Here is a 22,049-nt window from a genome sequence, read left to right as displayed (position 1 = left end):
AATGCAAACAGACAAGCAACAATGTGTGAAGTAACTGTAGAAATCAATGTGAGACATACGATGAACATAAGTTAGATTATAAGATGATATAAGAGGATATAAGATGAACATCAACAAAAGCAAAATGAGGATAATGGAATGTAGTCGTATTAAGTCGGGTGATGCTGAGGGAATTAGATTAGGAAATGAGACACTTAAAGTAGTAAAGGAGTTTTGCTGTTTGGGGAGCAAAATAACTGATGATGGTCGAAGTAGAGAGGATATAAAATGTAGACTGGCAATGGCAAGGAAAGCGTTTCTGAAGAAGAGAAATTTGTTAACATCGAGTATAGATTTAAGTGTCAGGAAGTCGTTTTTGAAAGAATTTGTGTGGAGTGTAGCCACGTATGGAAGTGAAACATGGACGATAAATAGTTTGGACAAGAAAAGAATAGGAGCTTTCAAAATGTGGTGCTACAGAAGAATGCTGAAGATTAGATGGGTAGATCACATAACTAATGAGGAGGTATTGAATAGAATTGGAGAGAAGAGGAGTTTGTGGCACAACTTGACAAGAAGAAGGGACCGGTTGGTAGGACCTGTTCTGAGGCATCAAGCGATCACAAATTTAGCATTGGAGGGCAGCGTGGAGGGTAAAAATCGTAGAGGGAGACCAAGAGATGAATACACTAAGCAGATTCAGAAGGATGTAGGTTGCAGTAAGTACTGGGAAATGAAGAAGCTTGCACACGATAGAGTAGCACGGAGAGCTGCATCAAACCAGTCTCAGGACTGAAGACTACAATAACAACAACAACAACAACAACAACATGTTAGGTCAGTGCAGAGAAATTTGGCATTAGTGGGTTATGGCTGCAGATGACTGATATGAGGGCCTTTGCTAACAGCACATTGTCTTTGCTAACAGCACATTGCCTGCAGTGCCTCTCCTGGGCTCGTGACCATATCGGCTGACCATATCAGTTGACTGAAAAGCAACGCCTCACCAGATGAGTCCCAATTTCAGTAGGTAAGAACTAATGGTAGGGTTCGAGTGTGGCGGAGACCTCACAAAGCCACTGACCCAAACTGACAACAAGGCACTGTGCAAGCTGGCAGTGGCTCCATAATGGAGTGTTCTGTGATTAAATGGAATAGACTGGGTCCTGGTTATGTTTGACTACTTGGAGAATATCCACAGCCATTTAAGTAATTTTTATGGATGATAATGTGCCATGTCATCAGGTCACAATTGTTTGTGATTGGTTTGAAGAACATTCTGGACAATTTGAGTAAATGATTTGGCCACCCAGGTTGCACAACATGAATCCCACCGAACATTTAAGGGACATAATCAAGAGGTTAATTCATGCACAAAATCCTGCACCAGCAACACTTTTGCAATTACAGATAGTTATAGAGGCGGCATGACTCAATATCGCTGCAGGGAGCTTCCAGCAACTTTTTGAGTCCATGCCATGTCAACTTGCTGCACTATGCTGGGAAAAGGACATCTGACAAGATGTTAGAATGTATCCCACAACTTTTGTGAGCTCTGGGTATAATGGGACAACTTTGTACTTTTATCACAGCAAAATAGTTTTGATGCTCTAACGCGAGAGTGCATAAAAATGGCACAAGCACCTTGAATGCCTTTCATAAGACATCTTCTGACTACATTGAGATTTCACTTAAAATACTTTTTTTACTTGCGTACATATTTACCCACACTGCTCATAGAATTTCACCGTTGGGCAACAAAAAAATCTGCATACTAACTCTGTGTGTGATGTCTTAACTGAGCAAGAACAAAAAATTAAATCACACGAGACAGAAACTGGTACTAACAACTATAGTTAATGTCATGTTTGAAGGTGACCCTATTTTCAGCCATTCTGCGCATCCCCTTCCACTAACTGCTAGCAGCCAGTAAGATTCATTCCCTTTATGAGCAGCTAGCCACGAGTTACAATCTAGATTGCAAGAATCTCTCTCCTGCAATCTGCACTGTTCCCGTATTTTGCGACAATGCAGTTTCATTCACAGAGCACCCAAATTATTCATTCAAATGTTTATGTTACTTTCTTGTAGGAGTATACCTGTGAATCTGCATCTGTAAATGTTTTAGTGTGATTTCCAAATGAAAATGTCATGTGACAGCAATAAATGTGAAGTTACTCATAAGCAACTTTAATTAAATTGTGTGCCTATGGAGTATTGTCTTAGTTGTGTGACTGAATTCAAGATTTCCTGTCAGAAAGATCACTGTTTGTAACAACTGATGGAAAATCGCTGAGTAAAACAGAAGTGATATCTGGCATTGGCAAGGAAGTGTGATAGGCACCCCTCTGTTCCTGATCTAATAAATGATTTAGGAGACAATCTGAGCAGTCCACTTAGAATGTTTACAGATGATGCTGTGATTTACCATCTTATAAAGTCATCAGAGATTAAAATAAATTAGAAAACAACTTAAACAAGATATCTGTATGGTGAGAAAAGTGCCAATTGATTCTAAATAACGAAAAGCCACACGAGTACTACAAGGAATACGCTAAATTTGGTTTAAAGGATAAAACACTCAATTCTAAAGGCTGTAAAGTCAACTAAATACTTAGGGATTACGATTACAAATAACTTAAAATGGAACAGTCACATGGATAATGTTCTGTGGAAAGCAAAAAAAGACTGTGATTATTGGTAGAACACTTAGAAAATGCAACAGGCTTTTCTGCCCTCTTCTGGAGTACTGCTGTCAGGTGTGGGATCCACAGCAGATAGGATTGATCGAATAAGTTCACAGGAGAACAGCTCATTCCGTATTTTTGCGAAATAGGGAAGATACTGACATGGATATGATACATGAATTCGGGTGGCAATCATCAAACCAAAGGGGTTTTTAATTGTGGCAGGATTTTCTCACGAAATTCCTGTCACCAACTTTCTTCTCAGGATGTGAAAATACTTTTTTGGCCCCCACCTATATAGGGAAGAAAGATCATCATAATAAAATAAGAGAAAATAGAGCTCGCACGGAAAGACTGAAGCGTTCATGTTTCCTGCGCACTGTTCGAGAGAGGAACGGTAGAGAAATAGCTTGAAGGTGGTTTTGTGAATGCTCTGCCAGGCACCTCATAGTGAATTGCATAGTAATCACGTAGATGTAGAGGTTTCACAAGCAGGCGAGGTGGTTTATGTCCTGCATTTACAACTTCTTCAAATGTGAACCAGAAAGCGACACTTCTGTTTTTGACATTTTGAAGACTCAAGAATGAACCGCAGAAGCATGTATCAGCAAAAGAACTGTATAGAGTATAGTAAACAAAAGTGTTGGAGCTGTAGAAACCTCAGGAAAATTTATTTTAGTGTCGCCTGAAAATCCTCAAAATCGCAAGAAACCTGTAACACAAATAGATGGTTTTGACGACGATGTTATTAAGCACTCTGTGTTTGAAATGTATATAAGAAGGGAATACCCAACATCACAGAAACATTTTTGAATTATGTCTGAACAAATTGGCTTCAAAGGTAGTGCTTTGTCAATGCAAAGAATTTTAAAATACATTGGTTTAAAATATGTTAAGAAGAGAGTTTAATTGAAAGAAGCAGCATGAACAATGTCTGTTATAAAGATGCACATGATACAGGAGGAGCAGGTAGTTCTAAAATCATTCTATGCACACCTGTCAGAAAATAAATGATGGTATTGGCAGTTTTAAAGTTCCCTTAGGAAAAGGTTCTCGGATACTTATTCTGCATGCTGGCTCTTCTTCTGATTTGGTTTCCAAGAGTAAACTTGTGTTTACGTGTAACGAAAACAGTAGAGACTATCATTTGGAAATGAATGCTGTCACTTTCAAGAAGTGATTCACTGAACAATTTTTGCTGTACCTAGCTTCGAAATCAGTCATTGTAATTACCGTGGCAGTCATCATTCAGCTATTATGGGGAAATGACCAAGTACGAGTGCCAGGAAAGGAGATATTGTGCTCTGGCTGCAAAATGAAAATATCCCGGACAATATACGTCAGACTCGTACATAACTCCTGCAACTCATTAATTTATAAAAGTCACGTTACAGAATGTACAAATCTGACTTTCTTGCATGTGAATGTGGTCACTCAGTTTTGCATTTATTTAAATATTACTTTCAGTATAATCTGTGCACAGTATAATTTGTGCACAGATTATAAGCTATGTGGGGGAAAAAACAAAACATGCGAGATAACAGATACTGAAAGGCTTGTGCATGAAGCAGTAGACAGCATCCCCCTTCAATGTGGGCAAACTGTGTGTCATGCTGAACAGTTTCAGGAATAAGACTTTCGCAATGAGGTGAAGATCAATAAAAGCCTTGACCATATCATCAACCTAAATTTACAATCAGACGGTTTGGACACGGACTCAGATGGCAGATGGTATTACAAAGTAAACTTTGAATCACAGTAAAGTAATGATCTTTATTGGTTTTAAAGATTCATGATTTAAAAACGGTTATGTCAGCATATCAATTGCATACACTGTTACACAAGAACCTCCTAGCTTTTATTGATTAGGAATATGTAGCCTGTGAAGTATTCAGACTATAATGTTCAACACATTGCCCACAGAGAAGTTAAGCTTTTCCCAGCCTGTTGCATTACTCACGAGAATGTGGCTGAATAAATTTGTCAAAAACTCCAGTATTATGACAAACAATCCTGTTGTAAGAACATCCGCAACTGAGCATTATACCAGGTGTCGCAACTGTGCTGTGGCCCCCGAGTTAGTTTAAACTCATAATGCCTATTGAGACTGAAAAATACAACATACTGATAATTTTTACAATAGCCTTTTGCATTAGTGTTTGCTACCAGTAATTCTTTTTTATGCACAGTGATTTACATCGAACTGCAGTAAAACACACCCACATAAGTGCATTATACACATTAAAAAATTATATGGAGTAGAAGTATTTGTCAAACAAATTGTAATAACTTCCAGTAGAACAAATATATTTCAAGGAAGACGCAATACATGAAAGTCACAGATCAAGTAAACAGAGTAAGACATGTGTACACTTTAACAGTCAAAACATAACTGAGTCCAAATCTAGTGGCGCTGGCTGGCTGGCCACTTAGGTGGCGCTGCTGCTGCATGGCTGGCAGACAGCGCCGCATGCAGAGGACGCACGTAACTGTGCGGCAGCACTTTGAAAGATTGGCGAGTCACAACACTTTTCCCCCCTTTGAATTTTTTGCACAGGTCTTCATGGAGGTGGCCTGTAGATTGCTAACGTCCATAGGTGTTGTTTGACTGGCTGCAAAGTCTCGAGGAGGCGGCTTCCCATACGGATGGAAGTGTCCCCGATGATAACAGGTTGAGATGACAGGAGACGTGGGGGTCAAATCTGCTTGGACCCCATGCACCAATCTACCCGTTGTGGCAAGTCCAGTTGTTATAACAGGAGACACAGGCGATGTGTCTGCATCCGTAGGAGGAGGTGGCGGCTAGTAGAGTTGCTCCGACAGTTGATGGTCATCTGGTTCCTACCTGGGCATGTCTCCTGGTGGCGTCAGTTCTTGTGCTGGCACCGACATGATGGTGAGAGGACTGCGTTGTGAGTAATGAGAGATTCCAGTATCCCGAGCATCAGGTAGAGCCAAAGGTGGTATAGCAGCATCCGGAACAGGCATTGCCAGCACACGAGGCCAAAGCTGGTCCGAATGACGCACTGCAACACCCGTGTCCGTCTGGATTTCATACAGGTGTTGGCCATGGTGTCGTAAGGACTCAAATTTTACTGCCTGCCATATCCCCGTACCCATACAAGGTCGTTGGCGGTGAACCGGCCAAGTGAAGACACCCACGGCCATGAGGTGGAAGACCGCAGAAGAAGTAGTGTGCGGGGCTGTTGGCCATGTAAGAGCTCAGCCGGGCTGTGGTCGCCCATGGGGGTGAAACGGTAAGAAGCCAGAAATTGGAGAAGTGCATCATCAGCAGAAGAAGTCAGGAGTTTCCTCATCTGAGTTGTTCAGCCTCACCGTTTGACTGTGGATGGAATGGAGGGGCCGTGACATGCATGACTCTGTGACGGGCACAAAAATCCGCAAAACTGGAAGAGGCAAATTGCGGACCACTATCAGTAACAAGAGTAGAGGGAAGGCCTTCCAAAGAGAGAATGCGAGCTAGAGCATTGGTGGTTGCCACGGTGGTAGGTGACGTGCAACGGACAATGAAAGGAAAGTTAGAGTAGGCATCAATAACGAGAAGCCAATAAGTAACTAAAAAGGGTTCCACGAAGTCAGCACGAATACGCTCCCAGGGCTTCTCAGGTGAAGGCCACGGTGACAAAGATGACTTCGGGGCGGCAGCCTGTGACGCACAAGGGCTGCAGCAGCGACCATGTTTGTGATTTCAGAGTTGATGCTGGGCCAGTACATATGACAGCACGCCAGAGATTTTGTGCAAGACACACCACAGTGCCCTTGGTGAAGGAGGTGCAAGACTGAAGCACGCAAAGACGCAGGTACCACAACATGCAGCGAAGCATTGTTGGTGGAAAGAAGGATAACACCATCACTAGCTGTGAGGCGGTAACGCAAAGCGTAGTAGTTCCGCAACGGATCAGAAGTCTTAGCAGGCGGACGATCTGGCCAACCCTTCAGAATACAGCGTAAAACCCGGGAGAGGGTAGGGTCAGAACCCGTAGCAGTCGCCAGCCAGTTCCCGGTGATGGGGAACCCATCCACAACCCGCTGCTCGGCAACATCCAGGTGGAAACACAAAAGTTGGTCCCTATCGAATGCCAGATCAGTACCCATGGGAAGGCGAGACAGTGCATCAGCATTCGCATGTTGAGCCGTCGGCCGGAAATGAATCTCATAATCAAAACGAGACAAGTAAAGAGCCCAACACTGGAGGCAGTGTGCAGCCTTGTCGGGAAGTGACGTTGACGGATGAAACAAGGAAACAAGTGGTTTGTGGTCCGTAACAAGATGAAATTTGGATCCATAAAGAAAAACATCAAACTTATGAAGAGCATAAATAATGGTCAAAGTTTCTTTTTCAATTAGCGAATACTTTTGTTGGGCATCTGTGAGCATTTTGGAGGCATAAGCAATGGGTTGTTCAGGACCGTCAGGAAAACGGTGCGCAAGGACTGCACCGACCCCATATTGAGAGGCGTCCGTGGCAAGAACAACATGTTGGCCAGGTCAATAAGTAGCCAGGCACGAGGCCTGTTTCAGCATAGTCTTCAATTTCTGGAAAGCCGCATCGCATGATGCGGACCAGTGAAAAGGCACGTTTTTATGCAACAGGCGATGCAAACAGCTGAGCCACCGAAGCAGCAGACGGTAAAAACTTGTGATAGTATGCTATTTTCCCCAAGAAGGCCTCCAGTTCCTTAACAGATGTAGGGTGAGGAAGGGCACCGATCGCAGCGACAGTTTGCTGAAGCAGACTACCATCCTGAGAGAGTTGAAACCCCAAGTACGTGATAGATGCCTGAAAAAATTTTGATTTCTGAAGATTACACTTAAGACTGGCAGTGTGTAAGACATGAAAAAGTGCGCGGAGATTTTGAAGATGTTCGTCAGCGTTATTTACAATCTGTACAGAAACCAAATGGCAGTTATAGGAGTTGAGGGACATGAAAGGGAAGCAATGGTTGAGAAAGGAGTGAGACAGTGTTGTAGTGTATCTCTGATGTTATTCAATAAGTATATTGAGCAAGCAGTAAAGGAAACAAAAGAAAAATTTGGAGTAGGAATTAAAATCCACAGAGAAGAAATAAAAACGTTGAGGTTTGCCAATGACATTGTAATTCTGTCAGAGACAGCAAAGGACCAGCAAGACCAGTTGAACAGAATGGACAGTGTCTTGACAGGAGGATATAAGATGAACATCAACAAAATCAAAATAAGGTTAATGGAATCTAGTCAAATTAAATCAGGTGATGTTGAGAGCATTCGATTAGGAAATGAGACACTTGCAAATGAGTTTTGCTATTTGGGAAGCAAAATAAATGACGACTGTTGAACTAGGGAGGATATAAAATGTAGACTGGCAATGGTAAGGAAAGCGTTTCGGAAGAAGAGAAATTTGTTAACATCGAGCATAGACTTAAGTGACAGGAGGTCTTTTCTGAAAGTATTTGTATGGAGTGTAGCCCTATATGGAACTGAAACATGAATGATAACTAGTTTAGACAAGAAGAGAATAGAGGCTTTTGAAACGTGGTGCTGAAAATTAGATGGATAGATCACATAACTTATGAGGAGGTACTGAATAGAATTGGGGAGAAGAGGAATTTGTCACACAACCTGACTCGAAGAAGGGATCAGTTGGCAGGACGCATTCTGAGGCATCAAGGGACAACCAGTTTGGTATTGAAGGGAAGTGTGGAGGGTAAAAATTATAAGAGAGAGACCAAGAGAAGAATGCACTAAGCAGATTCAGAAGTATGTAGGTTGCAGTAGTTATTTGTAAATGAAAAGGCTTGCACAGGATAGAGTACCAAGGAAAGTTGCATCAAACCAGTCTCTATACTGAAGACCACAACAACAACAACAACAACAACATGTAGTGTAGTTCCATAAGAAGACATTTCGATAAATTCGAATATTTCTTGTCTATTGTTGAAAATATTACTTGGAGAAAAAATAAAGTTGGTCAGTCAAGTAGACAGCAAAGATGCCAAAACCTTTGACAAGTTCTCACAATTTTCTCTGTCATCAAACAATAAAAAATCCAGGACAGAATGTAATTTTCATAACATTGTTTTCTCTACCATCATTAGTTAAAGAGAATCGATTTTCAGTAAGTAACTGAAAATATGGTAGCCACATCCTTTTCACAAAGAATGTGTGAAGATTAAAGAGTTCTGTTAGCATTATTCTCTCTAAAGCACTTTACAGTATAATTTTCAGATACGAATCTCACGTAAATTACAAGTCACTGTACTAAGAAAGTTTCAGTTTTTAATCAGTAAAAGCATTATTGAATTACATTTTATCCCAAAGTAGTGGCACCTAATGCTGTGCAGACCTATGAAGTTAAGGGGGTAAAAAAGAAAAAAATCCATACAGTCAATGAGAGTAAGTGTCGATGAGAAACTATGAATTATATTTGTTAAAACATTAAATCTGGTGCAGAAGATACTTCGGCTGTCAACTCTAACACAAAATTAGTAGGACAATTATACTCTAACCATTGACAACACAATAGCATTAGTGGTAAAACTGCCCACAAGACATGGCAGCAGCTCAGGTCTGGGCACAAGAGCAGCCGAACTGGCAGCTCACGGGCAGGTGAATCGCTGTGAGTGCATGATGCACACACAGCTTGCCGACGGTAAAGGTTCTGCGGCGACTGTGGCTGTCCCACTCATCACAGTGGATAACATTTATTTATTTCAGCCATAATTTTTAGACACACACACACACACACACACACACATAAGAAAAGAAGATTTATTAACATACATACAACCTTCATTAATATAATTTATTTAATCATACGATCAAGCATGATGTTTGCAGTAGGTCTGCACATTTTAACACCACTGAACATTTTTAAAAATTTTTGAACATCATGTGGATGATGAGTATGTAGTTCTGAACATATGGCACACTCAAGAAGCTACTTTAAGCAATGGTTTGGAAATGTTCACAAGAAATCTTTTTGCAGAAGATTTTTAATGCTGGAAGTCAGTCAGTTCCAACTGAATTACAGGAGGTAACTCTCCAGTGTCCACCGCAAAAGGAGTTACAAAAATATCAAAATCACATTAAAACTGATTTCAGATACTACATATATTTTGTCAAAGCTGTCACTAAGAGTCTGTATTACAATAATATACCCATCAAAATGTTTGTTCAATGTCCCCTCTTCCAGACTTTTTTCCATTTACAATCAATCTAATGTTTGGAAAGCTGCCCTACTCACAATAGTAATTGTCTCCAGAAAGCCAAAGTGGTGTCTAATACTTTGGTAATAATATTTTCTTCTGCAAAGTTGTGTTCAAGTCATTTATTTGCTTCATCTGGTCTGCCAGACAGGTATGATCTAATATCCGTTGAGGGTCATCAAATTCTTTTTGGCTTTCTTTTCATATCCAGAAATACTGCCAAGTCTTTATGCAAAATTGTAAAAATGTTTGTGAACAACACCTTTACTCAACCAGCGTACCTCACAAAAATAACACACATCACCATATTCACAGCCAACTTCTGCCAGGAAAGATATGAATTATCCATGCCCCTAACAGTGCGATCAGAGTATTTTAATTGTCTTTAAAATTATGTCCTTGATCCCATTTACTTTGGTATATGTTGCAACACATTAACACTATGTAGGAAACAGTGTATTCCAATTTCCTGTTAGATACCAACTTCTTCTAGTCTTTTCTCAAAAAAGCAATGACACAGGCCAAGGTCATGCTAGTGAATTGTGTGTTCTAAGCAAGAAAAAGTGTCTTCAGCTGTAGATGTGTCATGCGTTGGGGCAAAATCAAGAAGTTCTTTCACAATGATGAATTCAGTGACAGTAGCCTCTGCCGCTGTAAACGTGGCAAGTTGGGCAATCTCAGTTACACCAACACTTTCATCCAAAGCCAATTAGAAGAAAACCACATCTTTAATATGACCTTTTAATTGGTTCTAACATATTACTTTCCATTTCTTCAATATAACAAAGTAATTTTCTATAGAAATCCCAAATTGTATTAAATAATTTGCCCAGCCTTGAAAGAGGAACTGATTTAAGAAAGAAGAATTCCCTCTGGACAGAAAATTCTGCACCGTTTAAAGGAGACATTACTTTCACAGTTTCAACAACTATGTGATAACATGATTTTTTTCATGTAATTACATAACACAAGGAGGAGATGAAATCAATGGCAAAAACAGGGAAAATCAAGAGCAAAGTCACTTAATGCATTATCAATAATGGTAATAACTTAAAAAAATAACACACCTATCTACAGGGATACTTACTTCTTTGTCTCTCTTCTGCCTTAGCTCAAAAAGTTAGGCTTCCTTTCCATAGTATTCTAAATGATGACTACGTTATCATAAAGTAGTTGGAAATTTTGATTCACATTGTATGTCTTTGCTGCTGATAATTTTAAATTATCAAATACTGAGGAGCACTCTGTGTTTCAATAAGCAAATATTCTTCTTTCCATTGTGGTTTGAAGTGTAAGAATTCATTTTCATTTTATGGAGTAATTCTTCTTCAGCCATTTTCTTCTCAGTATTCTGGCTTTTTAGCACAAATCTGATTATCATAGACAAAACTAATGGCACAATGCCAGCAGGCTGCTTGGTTTCACATGTGACTGAGAAATGGATGGGGCTAAAAGGGCTTAGGTAGACGGAAAGGAAACTTGTGGCAGACAGAGTGGGGTGTGGGTGGAGGGGGTAAGGGTGAAAGCAGCAGGCAAGTGATGTGAACCACAGTGGGTACCCGCAACTGTGCCTGAATTTGCCCAGCTCTGCAGTACCACATCCATTCTTGTCTATTGACAGGACTTACTTGAGAACATCTCTCACTGAATAATCAACACTAAGTGGACACCACCTCATACCAGATTTAATGCGGACATGTCAAAAATAAATAACTCTGTATTATCTTTTATACAGAATTCTGCAAATTTTTAATGGTTTAATGAAAATTTCTGGAAATATAGAATCTTATTTCATATCTACATTGTAGCAGAAACAGCGGTCAGAAAGCCTTTTGCCACCAGCTTCTATATGGAATTTTACTTGAAATGTTACTGACAAGAGAAACACCAAGTACCAGTTGTGATTGACAGATCATGGTAGCAAAATAATCACAGCTTTATTCATAAGTCTTAAATCAGTTCAAGTGGAAATAAATACACAACATCAAACATTAAATTATTTTCTCTTTTGTAATTTTTATGTATCTTGACTGACTGTACATGCACTTCTCCAGCCTCAGATAGCTATAGCTATTTGTGTGTGTGTGTGTGTGTGTGTGTGTGTGTGTGTGTGTGTGTGTGTGTGTTCTCAGGCACGAGTGAGGAGCATTTTCTTCAGCCATAGCACATATCTTCAATCAAGGCTCAGTACATCTTCAGTTACTGCAGGTCTATTAATATTTTATAATAAGCTACTAAATTCTAAAACACCATTGTGGTTTTCTGTCTTTTGTGCTATCAATTTATTCGAAATGGACTTTCACAGGACTAGGATGCATGTAGACCATTCTTCCTCTTCATTTACAGGAAAGCTCTCTGTTTAGGTGTCAGATTTGGTGGTGATATCAAAAGAAGTCAAAGACTGATTTTCCGACCACAACCAACGAACTTTGCGAATCCAGAAATTTCTACACTCATATTAACAATGGCTCTTTTATCACCAGTGCACATTCCTTTGATGTTATTTAAACAGTGGCACAAATGTCAGAATGTTATTAAACAAGGCATCAGAACCATAGACAACAGCAGATGCATAACAGTCAGTGTATAAATACAGTGTCACATAAAGGTTACATAACTTAAGATAGGCCTCCATGGCTAAGCTGAGCAACTAGCATTATGTTGAAATACTGTTGGAGGACTCATCTTCCACCATTTGAATGTGACATGTTTCCTCAGGAACTGCTTCTTTTGCTTGCACGCCAAACTGCTGTAACAGACAAGCATATGCCACAAATGAACCAAAGCATAATATGAAATTCTAACCAAAAGTCTATAAAACAATGGTTTTACATAAACAATTCTTAACAATGCATATATGTATGCAATCACAGTGAGATCTTTTCTCTCACTTGCACTTTAACTCCTATGCCTAGTTGAGCAAGTACTACAAATGATGACACTTGATATGCTTAGATTAATTATGGCACCTTCATTGCACAAGTGTTTGACCATAATGTAGGTATCATTGATCTGTTGTTTCTAGTATATGTACAGTCAGATGAATTACGCGTGTTTTAATTTTTGTACACTTCAATGTATTGAAATTTGTTGCATAGGCTGCACAAAAGTGCGGCAATTAATATTCACATACTGTAGCATCTTTCAGGAAAAACTGTCTTTGCAACAACAACAACAACAATAATGAAACGACACATTTCTCTGGAAGAGTTTTTGTTAAGTCAAAAATCCTAAAGTGAAACACACACTTTCCTCACCATCTTATTACTATGTACCTCCCAATCTCATCACACCTTTTAGCACATCTCACCTCACCTAATTTACTCCCTATATAGTTAACAACCTTGCCACTTTTAACACAGCAATTCTTAAGTAGTTAATTGGTTCCACTTTCCATGGATCATTTTGCATGAGAAGTCGTAATGATGTGGAATGCGTCTTTTACATTCACATCACAAATTAATTTGCAAATATGGTTACATGCTGAACTTTTATAAGGTCTTTTTCATTATTTTTTTATTAACTTACAAATATGACCAGACAATGATACTTTTAAGAGCACTGTTTACTATTTCTTCCATTTCTGTGTATATGCCTGGATTGATTACAATATTAGTGTCATCTGCAAAAAGAACTAATTGCTTGTTGTATAGAGGGTGTTCAAAAAGAAATGAGTCTGAGGCAAATTACAGAAACCAGTACCTGCATGTTAGAAGTACTGACCCTGGCTGTTGAGACACTTGTTTCACTGTGACACAAGGCTATGAATGGCTATCTCATAAAATTCCCGAGGCTGCGATGTGAACCAGTTCCACACGTAGAGCTGGACATCGTCGTCCGAGGTGATCGTTTGCCCCTCAGAGCCTTTTTAAGGAGACCAAAAATGGTGTAATCACAAGGAGAAAGGTCCGGACTGTACGGAGGGTGGTTGAGAACCTCCCATTTGAACCTCAGCAAGAGTGTTGCAACTGTGTTGGCCATATGAGGCTTTGCATTGTTGTGGAGCAGAATGACCCCACGGATGAGACTGCCTGGTCGTTTTGATTTCATCATTAGGTGAAGGGTGGTCAAGGTTTGCGAGTAATGCTGGGCATTCACTGTTGTGAATCTCTCCCTGCATACGCCTCCAACTCGTTTCTTTTTTACTGCCCCTTATATATTAGGTAGAAGATTGTTTACATACATATGGAACAACAGTGGACCTAAGATTGAGCCTTGGGGAACACCATACATGATTTCTCCCCAGTCACAATAATTTCCCAAAACTACATTGATTGAATAACTAAGTACAAATTTCTGTGATCTTTTGATTATATATCACACTATCCATCGACTGGTTATATCACAATCCCATACAACTTCAATTTATGCAGGAGAATACTGTCATTTGCACAGTCAAATGCCTTTGACAGGCCGCAGAAAATACCACCCTGCAGGTCTTATGTGTACCACTGGATACCTTAGTTCCCTCACTAATAAGAGGCTCCTGTGCAATGAACACTGGTACATGAGGAATTACAGCAACATTTTCCAATGTTAATTCAAAAATTAATGGGCATATTAAGAAGCAGAAGCAAAATAAAACTTTAGACCATGAAACAACCCGGTAAAATACATAGAATAGTGCCAGAAATCCACAACAAACAAACAAACTCTCACTTTTTCTTTCTTCCCCCCCCCCCTCCCCCCCCCCTCTCTCTCTCTCTCTCTCTCTCTCTCTCTCTCTCTCTCTCACACACACACACACACACACACACACACACACACACACACACACACACACACCATTATCCTCACTGCACCCTGTTGTGTCCAAATAAAATTCAAAGTATAACTTTTTAGCACTCAAGTAATGTTTATCAGTCACTGTATACAAAACAGGCAGGATACACTAAGGCAGCCAATCACAATGGGGGCACTTAATAAACTTTGAACAAGTTTTGACATCAGCACTTGGTGCCAAGTGCCAATAACTTGTTTGTAACTATGAGCAGCAAGGTTAACAGATTGGTGGCTACAATCTGCGCATTATAAAAATCTGAAAAATACTTAACAACTGAAACTCTTACAGCAAGATAGATTTGGCAGCAATCTGGCACATTTCAGATATTTCAGTTACTCTCAAATAACATGAAGCAATGGAAACATACTTTGAAATAATATGGGAGTGCTTTTCCTTTTATACAGCAACTGCTAAGCTATTCCCCTGCCCATGAAATGCCTAGGCATAAATGTGAACAGTGCACACATCTTTCAAAACATATAACTGAAAATGAAAGCTCTACACTTTTCTCCCCCCCCCCCCCCCCCCCCCCCCCCCTCCGCTCCAATTTAGCCACATGTGGATAGTTAATAGCTATGAGGATTCATAAACAGAACATTTGCCAAATGTACACTTATCGTGTTCATGGATCTTCCAGTCTGTGTGATTCCAGTCTGTGTTTCTGTCAGTAACTGTTCACATGATGAATGATTGGACATGAACATGACAAATCATGTCGAATGTAGGTTGCCAGTCACATTGCTTATTCATAATTTCCTGTGATTCAAAAATGAAATTAGCTGGTAGTTTGTGCTATTACGTTCCACATGAAGCATTTTCTAGGAAATTGAGCAAATTCGGAAGTAAGACACACAACTGGTAATTATGATGACAGATGTACACTTCAGGCTAAGCTACAAATCAATCTGTAACCACACTCAATCTTTGCTGTTAATGTATGTTGGCTTTGCCATCTCATAACCAATTTATTACATTCCAATCCATCTTAGACCTTGGTTACGATGCAGATGTCACCACAACAGTAGTCTTCTGGGAGGGAGGGAGGGAGATGGGGAGCATGCCGGCAGTGGCACACTGATAATCCTAATTTGAAATGTGACTGCTGCCCAATTAATTCACTTTAAACTTCGCTCTTACATCCCAATGCAACCAAAATCTTGGATACTGTGACATACACAATAAAAAAAAAGAGCACAAACATGATTGTCAATATCAATAAACAGAATTAACAAGGTATTACTGTAATTACTCACCATATCAGAAACACAACAAATCAATTCTTATTTTCAGCTGAAAGAAGTAATTAGCCAATGATTCTCATTGGCTACCATTTACTATCACCCAACTGGCTATGGACAATGATAATGAACTGGCAACAGCAGTGTTCAATGGAAGAGTAGAAGACTTTAGCAGAACTTTCTTGCACATTGTTTACTTGAATCAAACAGCATTTTTAAAAATTCCGAGTTTTTATATTGCAGTTGTTAATATAGATGTGGCTGTGCTGATCAAAAACTGTATCAAATTGCTGTGGCACTCAATGTTCAGCATTTAGAAAGGATGACTGCGCAGTCACCTGATCTTCCTATGCTCAAGGAAATCCACTCAAAAGGTCAGGGAGTTGTGGACAATTACCAAAATGATATGGTTACACCTTCTTTGGATGCCCTCCGAGTATCTGTTGAACAGTATCACATTACACTGCTGTGTTTCACTGAAAAAACTACATGGTAAGGAATTAACCAGGTATTCTTTTCTTGTACCTCACAACTTAGATTGAAAAGAATGTGGGCCAACATGAACCTTGCAGTTTACTGATACAACAGAGAAAAGAAAATCTCAATTTCCATTCTTACTAACATGTATGAAAACTGTCACCTCTTTCACACAATCCAATATTTTAAAATTATTGTTAGAAAATAAATATTTTTTGGTGTGTTACAGTAACTATTAATGAATGGCATATGATGGAAACTTTTTTCTTGTCAGTACTCCCTGTGTAAGTTAATATTTTCTCAGTGAGTAGAGTCCAACTTTGAAATGTGATTCTGGAAGGATTGCAAAATATTCATCAACAGATACCAAAACCTCTTCATATTTGGAAGCATGTAGAATTCAGAAAAGTCAAATCTGGGAGTAAAGTCATTGTTCTGACTGTTCATTGTTCAAATCTCTCATTTTCCCTACAGAAAAGCATCATTGTATGGAAAGAACTATTTTCATGAAAGATAACTCATTTGCTTTGGCAACTAAGCCCACATATGGCACTAGTGTTTCCAGGGGGTTTAGAAAATGTGTACAGTGTTCATCAGTTACCATTTTATTTTTTATAGTGTGATGATGAAGAATAATCTGTTTCGCACCCCAAAAAATACTATCCATAATCTCTTTGGGAGGTAAAACTGAATTTAAGTATTTTCATGTCGAGCCAGTGTCTTCCACCCTTTACTTTGACAGTGGAACTATGTCTCATCTACTGTAACAAATTAACACACAAAACCAGTTTGATTCTTTCTAGAATGGTCCAAATTTTATTGAGAACTTCCTCTTCACATTTTCGTTTGGCCAGCATTCACAAAATATGGCAACTATTTTGCACAAATCTTTTTCATTGTTAATTCTTCGCATAAATTTTATAATACTCTTTCTGCTAATATGGATACAACATTACACATTTCATGCACCTTTTGTCGATAGTCACGCAACAGAATTTTGTACAGTTTCTTGTTATTTGATTATTTCTTACAGTTTTGAGATGTAATCCACAAAGATCAAATTTAAGAGAAGGATATGAATTCAGCCATCCATTTCTTAAGTGTTAGACATAAGGACCTGGCTTTTTATAAAATCTTCACCAACTTTTGGTGAATTTTTATTAGTGATAAATAGTCCAAACGAAATAGTTTATTTGACTGTGTGGTATTCCAGTTTTTCCATTTGGATGAAACACACACACAGCATTACCTCTTGAAAAATGAGTATAAACAAAACCATTCCACAGATCAAGTTGATGTTGGATTTTTGTCAGTTGCAGCATGCATATCATCATAAAGTTTCATTGATATCACTATCTGGCAGGACAAAACCTTACTCCTTGCTTTCTTATTTCCAGCCTTTTACTGTGACAAAAGGTAAATGCATGCATAGTGATTAACATCATTGATTTTTTTTTTTTTTTTGTCAACTTACTTCTAGGTCTGCCAAATTCACAGCATCAGTGACAAAAACTAATCGACTTGTTGTGCCCTGGACTGCATCTACAGCATTTGGATCTTCTGATGTTTGTAAGGCCACCAATGTGCTACCATCTTTTTTCACTCCTGGAAACTGCAATAGTAAGAAACCTGTGTGTTAAAAGCTTAAGCATAAAAACTACAGTTTGCTCATTACAGAGTGAATCTGTTGAATGAAAACAATAAATACCATGATTAAATGTTAGGATTATAATGACTTACACCCACATTATAAAGAATGAGGCAGAATAAATAGTGATTTTGAAAAGCGTGTTAAGAAAAATTTCTAAGGATGTTTTTATTGCCTTTTTAATGGTGTCACAGTGAAGCAATATGAAAATGAAATAAATAGACTATTTTTTGATAACTCTGGTAAGAGGCCATTTGTTACATATTCTTTCAGGGATGTGCTGATGTTATTCATCACTTTCGGAAGGATTTCTATTGGTACTTGAACCAGTTTCCAATGGATCCATTCTTTTAGTACCTCAGTTGCTTCTTCATGCAGTTATTGTTCTGATAAATTTGATTTTCAGGCTGTTGTTGTGGTCTTCAGGCCAGAGACTGGTTTGATGCAGCTCTCCGTGCTACCCTATTCTGTGTAAACTTCTTCATCTCCAAGTACCTACTGCAATCTACATCCTTATGAATCTGCTTAGTGTATTCATCTCTTGGTCTCCCTCTACTATTATTACCCTCCATGCTGCCCTCCAATACTAAACTGGTGATCCTTTAATGCCTCAGAATGTGTCCTACCTACTGATACCTTCTTCTATTCAAGTTGTGCCACAAATTCCTCTTCTCCCCAGTTCTATTCAGTGCCTCCTCATTAGTCATGTGATCTATCCATCTAATCTTCAGCATTCTCCTGTAGCAACACATTTTGAAAGCCTCTATCCGCTTCTTGTCTAAACTATTTATGATCCATGTTTCACTTCCATACATGGCTACACTCCATACAAATACTCTTAGAAAAGGCTTCCTGACACTTAAGTCTTCCTCGATGTTAACAAATTTCTCTCCTTCAGAAACGCTTTCCTTGCCACTGCCAGTCTATATTTTATATCCTCTCTACTTTGACCATCATCGTTTGTGAGATGTGGCAAACAGTGGTCATGTGATGTCTCCATTGTGAGAAATCAAGTGATTTGGAACTGAATCATAAATAAACTTTATGCTTACACCCACAGCATGGGAAGTTGCTCTGGCTTATTGAAAAAATGTCTTCTTGTTTACTTCATTTTGTGCAAGTTCGTAATTTTGTGAAGTCACTGTCACACCATCGTCAAGAATATCTTTTGAGAATGTTGGCACCACACAATCTTTCATTGCATGAAAAAATGGCCGAGTTGTCCAAGATTCCTTCACACAAGCATTTTTGTCCTAATTTGCAACGGTCTGAGTGTTGAAAATACAGTGAATGTAATCCAGGAAATATCACAGAAATCTAAACTCATAATTAAAATTATACTCACAGTTTTAAGTTTTTTCCCTTTTGTGACAGATTCGTTGTTTGCAAACTCGAGGACTCTGTCACCAAAAAATATTTCGGTGCCATCGTCAACTTCTACAATACCATGAGCTGTTCTCTTGTGCATTGTAAGAGTAGAGGCTTGTCTGTAATGTCTTCCACAAACTCCACATAAATATGGTTTCAGCTGAGTGTGGACCATGTGGTGTTTATACAGACTAGAATATTCAGTGAAACGTTTACCACAATCCTGTCGTGAAAGATAAAGAATTATTATATATATAAAAAATGTCTCTGGAATTAATTTAGATACTTGCAAAAATAAAATATATTTCAATGATAATGAAAATACAGAAAATAAATTAAAAAATTTAAAACGGTGAATCAGAAACAAGACAATAGCTGCTTATGTCACGGATAAAGTAGTAAGCATCAAAATACTGACATCTATGAGTTAATTTAAACAATACTATAATCAAAATGAATATTTGCTGTGCAACAGAGTGTGTGCTGATTTGAAACTACCTGGCACACAGTTTAAGTCTCCCAGGAAGTTTCAGTTCTGTAGTCATTTATGAATACAGAAACTTTCAGCGTGTATAATGTTAAGAATCAATTTCTACAATATTATGAAAAAAAATAGACCACTACTCACCATAAAGATGGCACACTGAGATGCAACTCATCATGTCACTTTCACGACGAGTAACAATCTGTCCTTTTCATAATATTGTTGTTATTTTAATATGAATTTTAATTGTTTGAAGTATCAGTTTCTCATATTTTTATATAAATTATAATTATATAAATATATAATTATCTAACAAATTATCACCATATAATGCACAGATTATTTTTAAAGACTCTCCGTTCTCTTCTCTGCTCAAACAATGCTTAAGCTGAACTGAAACCAGACCCAAGAACCGATATCGCTGACCCAATTGCAGAAAACATTTTTTTTAAATTAAGATAAATAGCATCATCTACTTCTGGAATACAAACTTAGTTGTTTCAAAACATTGCTTACCTTTGGCTGATAACAATGTTCTCTTAAAGGAAATAGAAAATTGATCATGAAAGAGTAAATTTTGACAAGCTAGAAAACTCCTAGGGCTATGACTAGCAATGCATGGTATATTTCTGGGTAGGTATTTGTAGCTAATATTAATGTACAGAGGTTCACAAATGATGCTAAAATAAACAGTTTATGTTATCCTCAATGCAGGGATAACTAGATTTAGAAACCTCTGGGATAATGGAAAGCCACAGTTATGCAGATCCTAGATTAAACCAACGAATTAAATTTGCCTATTGCGAAAGGCAGGTATTGTATGTATGCCAGTCTGATTATGGTTTTCCAGTTCCAATACCCATGAACAAGTGTTAATTTTCTGCTTATATGCCACAAGTACCAAAGATTATTGGCAATAACCCACCCCCTCTTGCACAGTGAAGCTGTAATAAGTTACATCAAAGTTGAAGTATGAATAATGTTCTTGTAGGGATACAGAAATATTAGGTGGTGGGAATTAAAGTCAATCATTTTATTGGTCTTTTTTCCTGTCACAAATTACCAATGTAATTTCTTCGAGAAATAAAAAAGAACAAAGATAAGAAGAACATATTCAAAAAAGATAATATCAGGATACAGGTCAAGTACTATTTAATGTGTCTTCCCACATGCTATAAGCATTTTTGTGTAACCCAGAGGTCTAGGTGTCAGCTGCAGAATCTAAACACTACTGTCACACACAAATTCTTCTGACACTATTTGGAGATAAGACAGTCATTTGAAATAGCGTCATCCGCACAACTTGCATTCAAAGACAAATTAACTGCATCAAATGTACCAGGGGATGGGGGCTCATACAGGAAGTACATTTAGCTTTATAAATTCAAGAATACATTTTACTAGTAGAAAAATATCTTTTACAAAACTGAAGCTTATTTATAATGACCTTGATTACCTAAGCAATAAAATATCTGCATATGTGCTTTAGAAGCATATTACAGACGACAATGAGGGAGGGAGGGGGGAGGGAATGGGGAGGTGAAGGCAGGGAGGGGACAGAGGGAGGGGGGAGGTAGAGAGAGAGAGAGAGAGAGAGAGAGAGAGAGAGAGAGAGAGAGAGAAATGAAGATGTCAGAAATGAAACTGGAGCACAAAGCTGAATGAGGAAATTGGGAAGAACAGGTTAAAATGATTTGGACATGTAAAGAGAACTGAAGATAGAAGAACACCAAAACGAATGATGGAGGCCAACTTTGAGGGCAAGAGGGAGACCTGGAGCAAGATGGACTGACTGAATAAAGGTGAGTTTAAGAAGGAATCTGGACTGAGTCAAAACAGTTACAGAAGAAGAATGAAAGAAAGACACAGGAAAGTGGGAAAGCACCGTAAATATCCCAACCCGGAAATGAAGACTATGACAGGCTTTAGAGTTCCTGTATCACAGGCAGCTGCTACCAGTTATTAGACCAACAGTTTACTGAATTCTTCATCTAAGCATCACTCCCAAAATACCCTCCGCCCAGGAAATCTTAGAGCTTTCTGAAAAGAAACCTGCTAAGAGAGAGGTTCGAATTGTGGGATAGGTGATACTAATTTACCATTCAAATTGATCCAGCTAGTCTCTGGGTGTAACAGCCTAGTGAGAGCAGGCATGATTGTGAGGAAACACAATACATGAG

The 22,049-nt window shown here is 38.7% G+C and overlaps 1 protein-coding gene across 5 annotated transcripts in view; it reads right to left on the bottom strand.

Moving 5' to 3' along the window:
* Positions 1-11,789: 11,789 nt before the first annotated feature.
* Positions 11,790-22,049, bottom strand: part of LOC126475530 (zinc finger protein 143-like) — a 125,621-nt gene continuing 115,361 nt past the window's right edge. For 4 of the 5 annotated variants that reach the window (XM_050103469.1, XM_050103468.1, XM_050103471.1 and 1 more), the window contains 3 exons: positions 19,363-19,608; positions 17,844-17,981; positions 11,790-12,620 (listed from right to left, as the gene is read on the bottom strand). In XM_050103469.1, coding sequence (XP_049959426.1) covers positions 12,528-12,620; positions 17,844-17,981; positions 19,363-19,608 — 477 coding nt within the window. In that variant the 3' untranslated portion in view covers positions 11,790-12,527. The remainder of the gene's footprint in view (positions 12,621-17,843; positions 17,982-19,362; positions 19,609-22,049) is intronic. The other variant, XM_050103470.1, reaches the window with a different exon arrangement.

The sequence above is a fragment of the Schistocerca serialis genome, chromosome 4 (genome assembly GCF_023864345.2).
Source record: "Schistocerca serialis cubense isolate TAMUIC-IGC-003099 chromosome 4, iqSchSeri2.2, whole genome shotgun sequence".
Classification (NCBI taxonomy): domain Eukaryota; kingdom Metazoa; phylum Arthropoda; class Insecta; order Orthoptera; family Acrididae; genus Schistocerca; species Schistocerca serialis.
The sequence above is the reverse complement of the archived record's forward strand: the minus strand, read 5'-3'. Positions and strand labels throughout refer to the sequence as shown.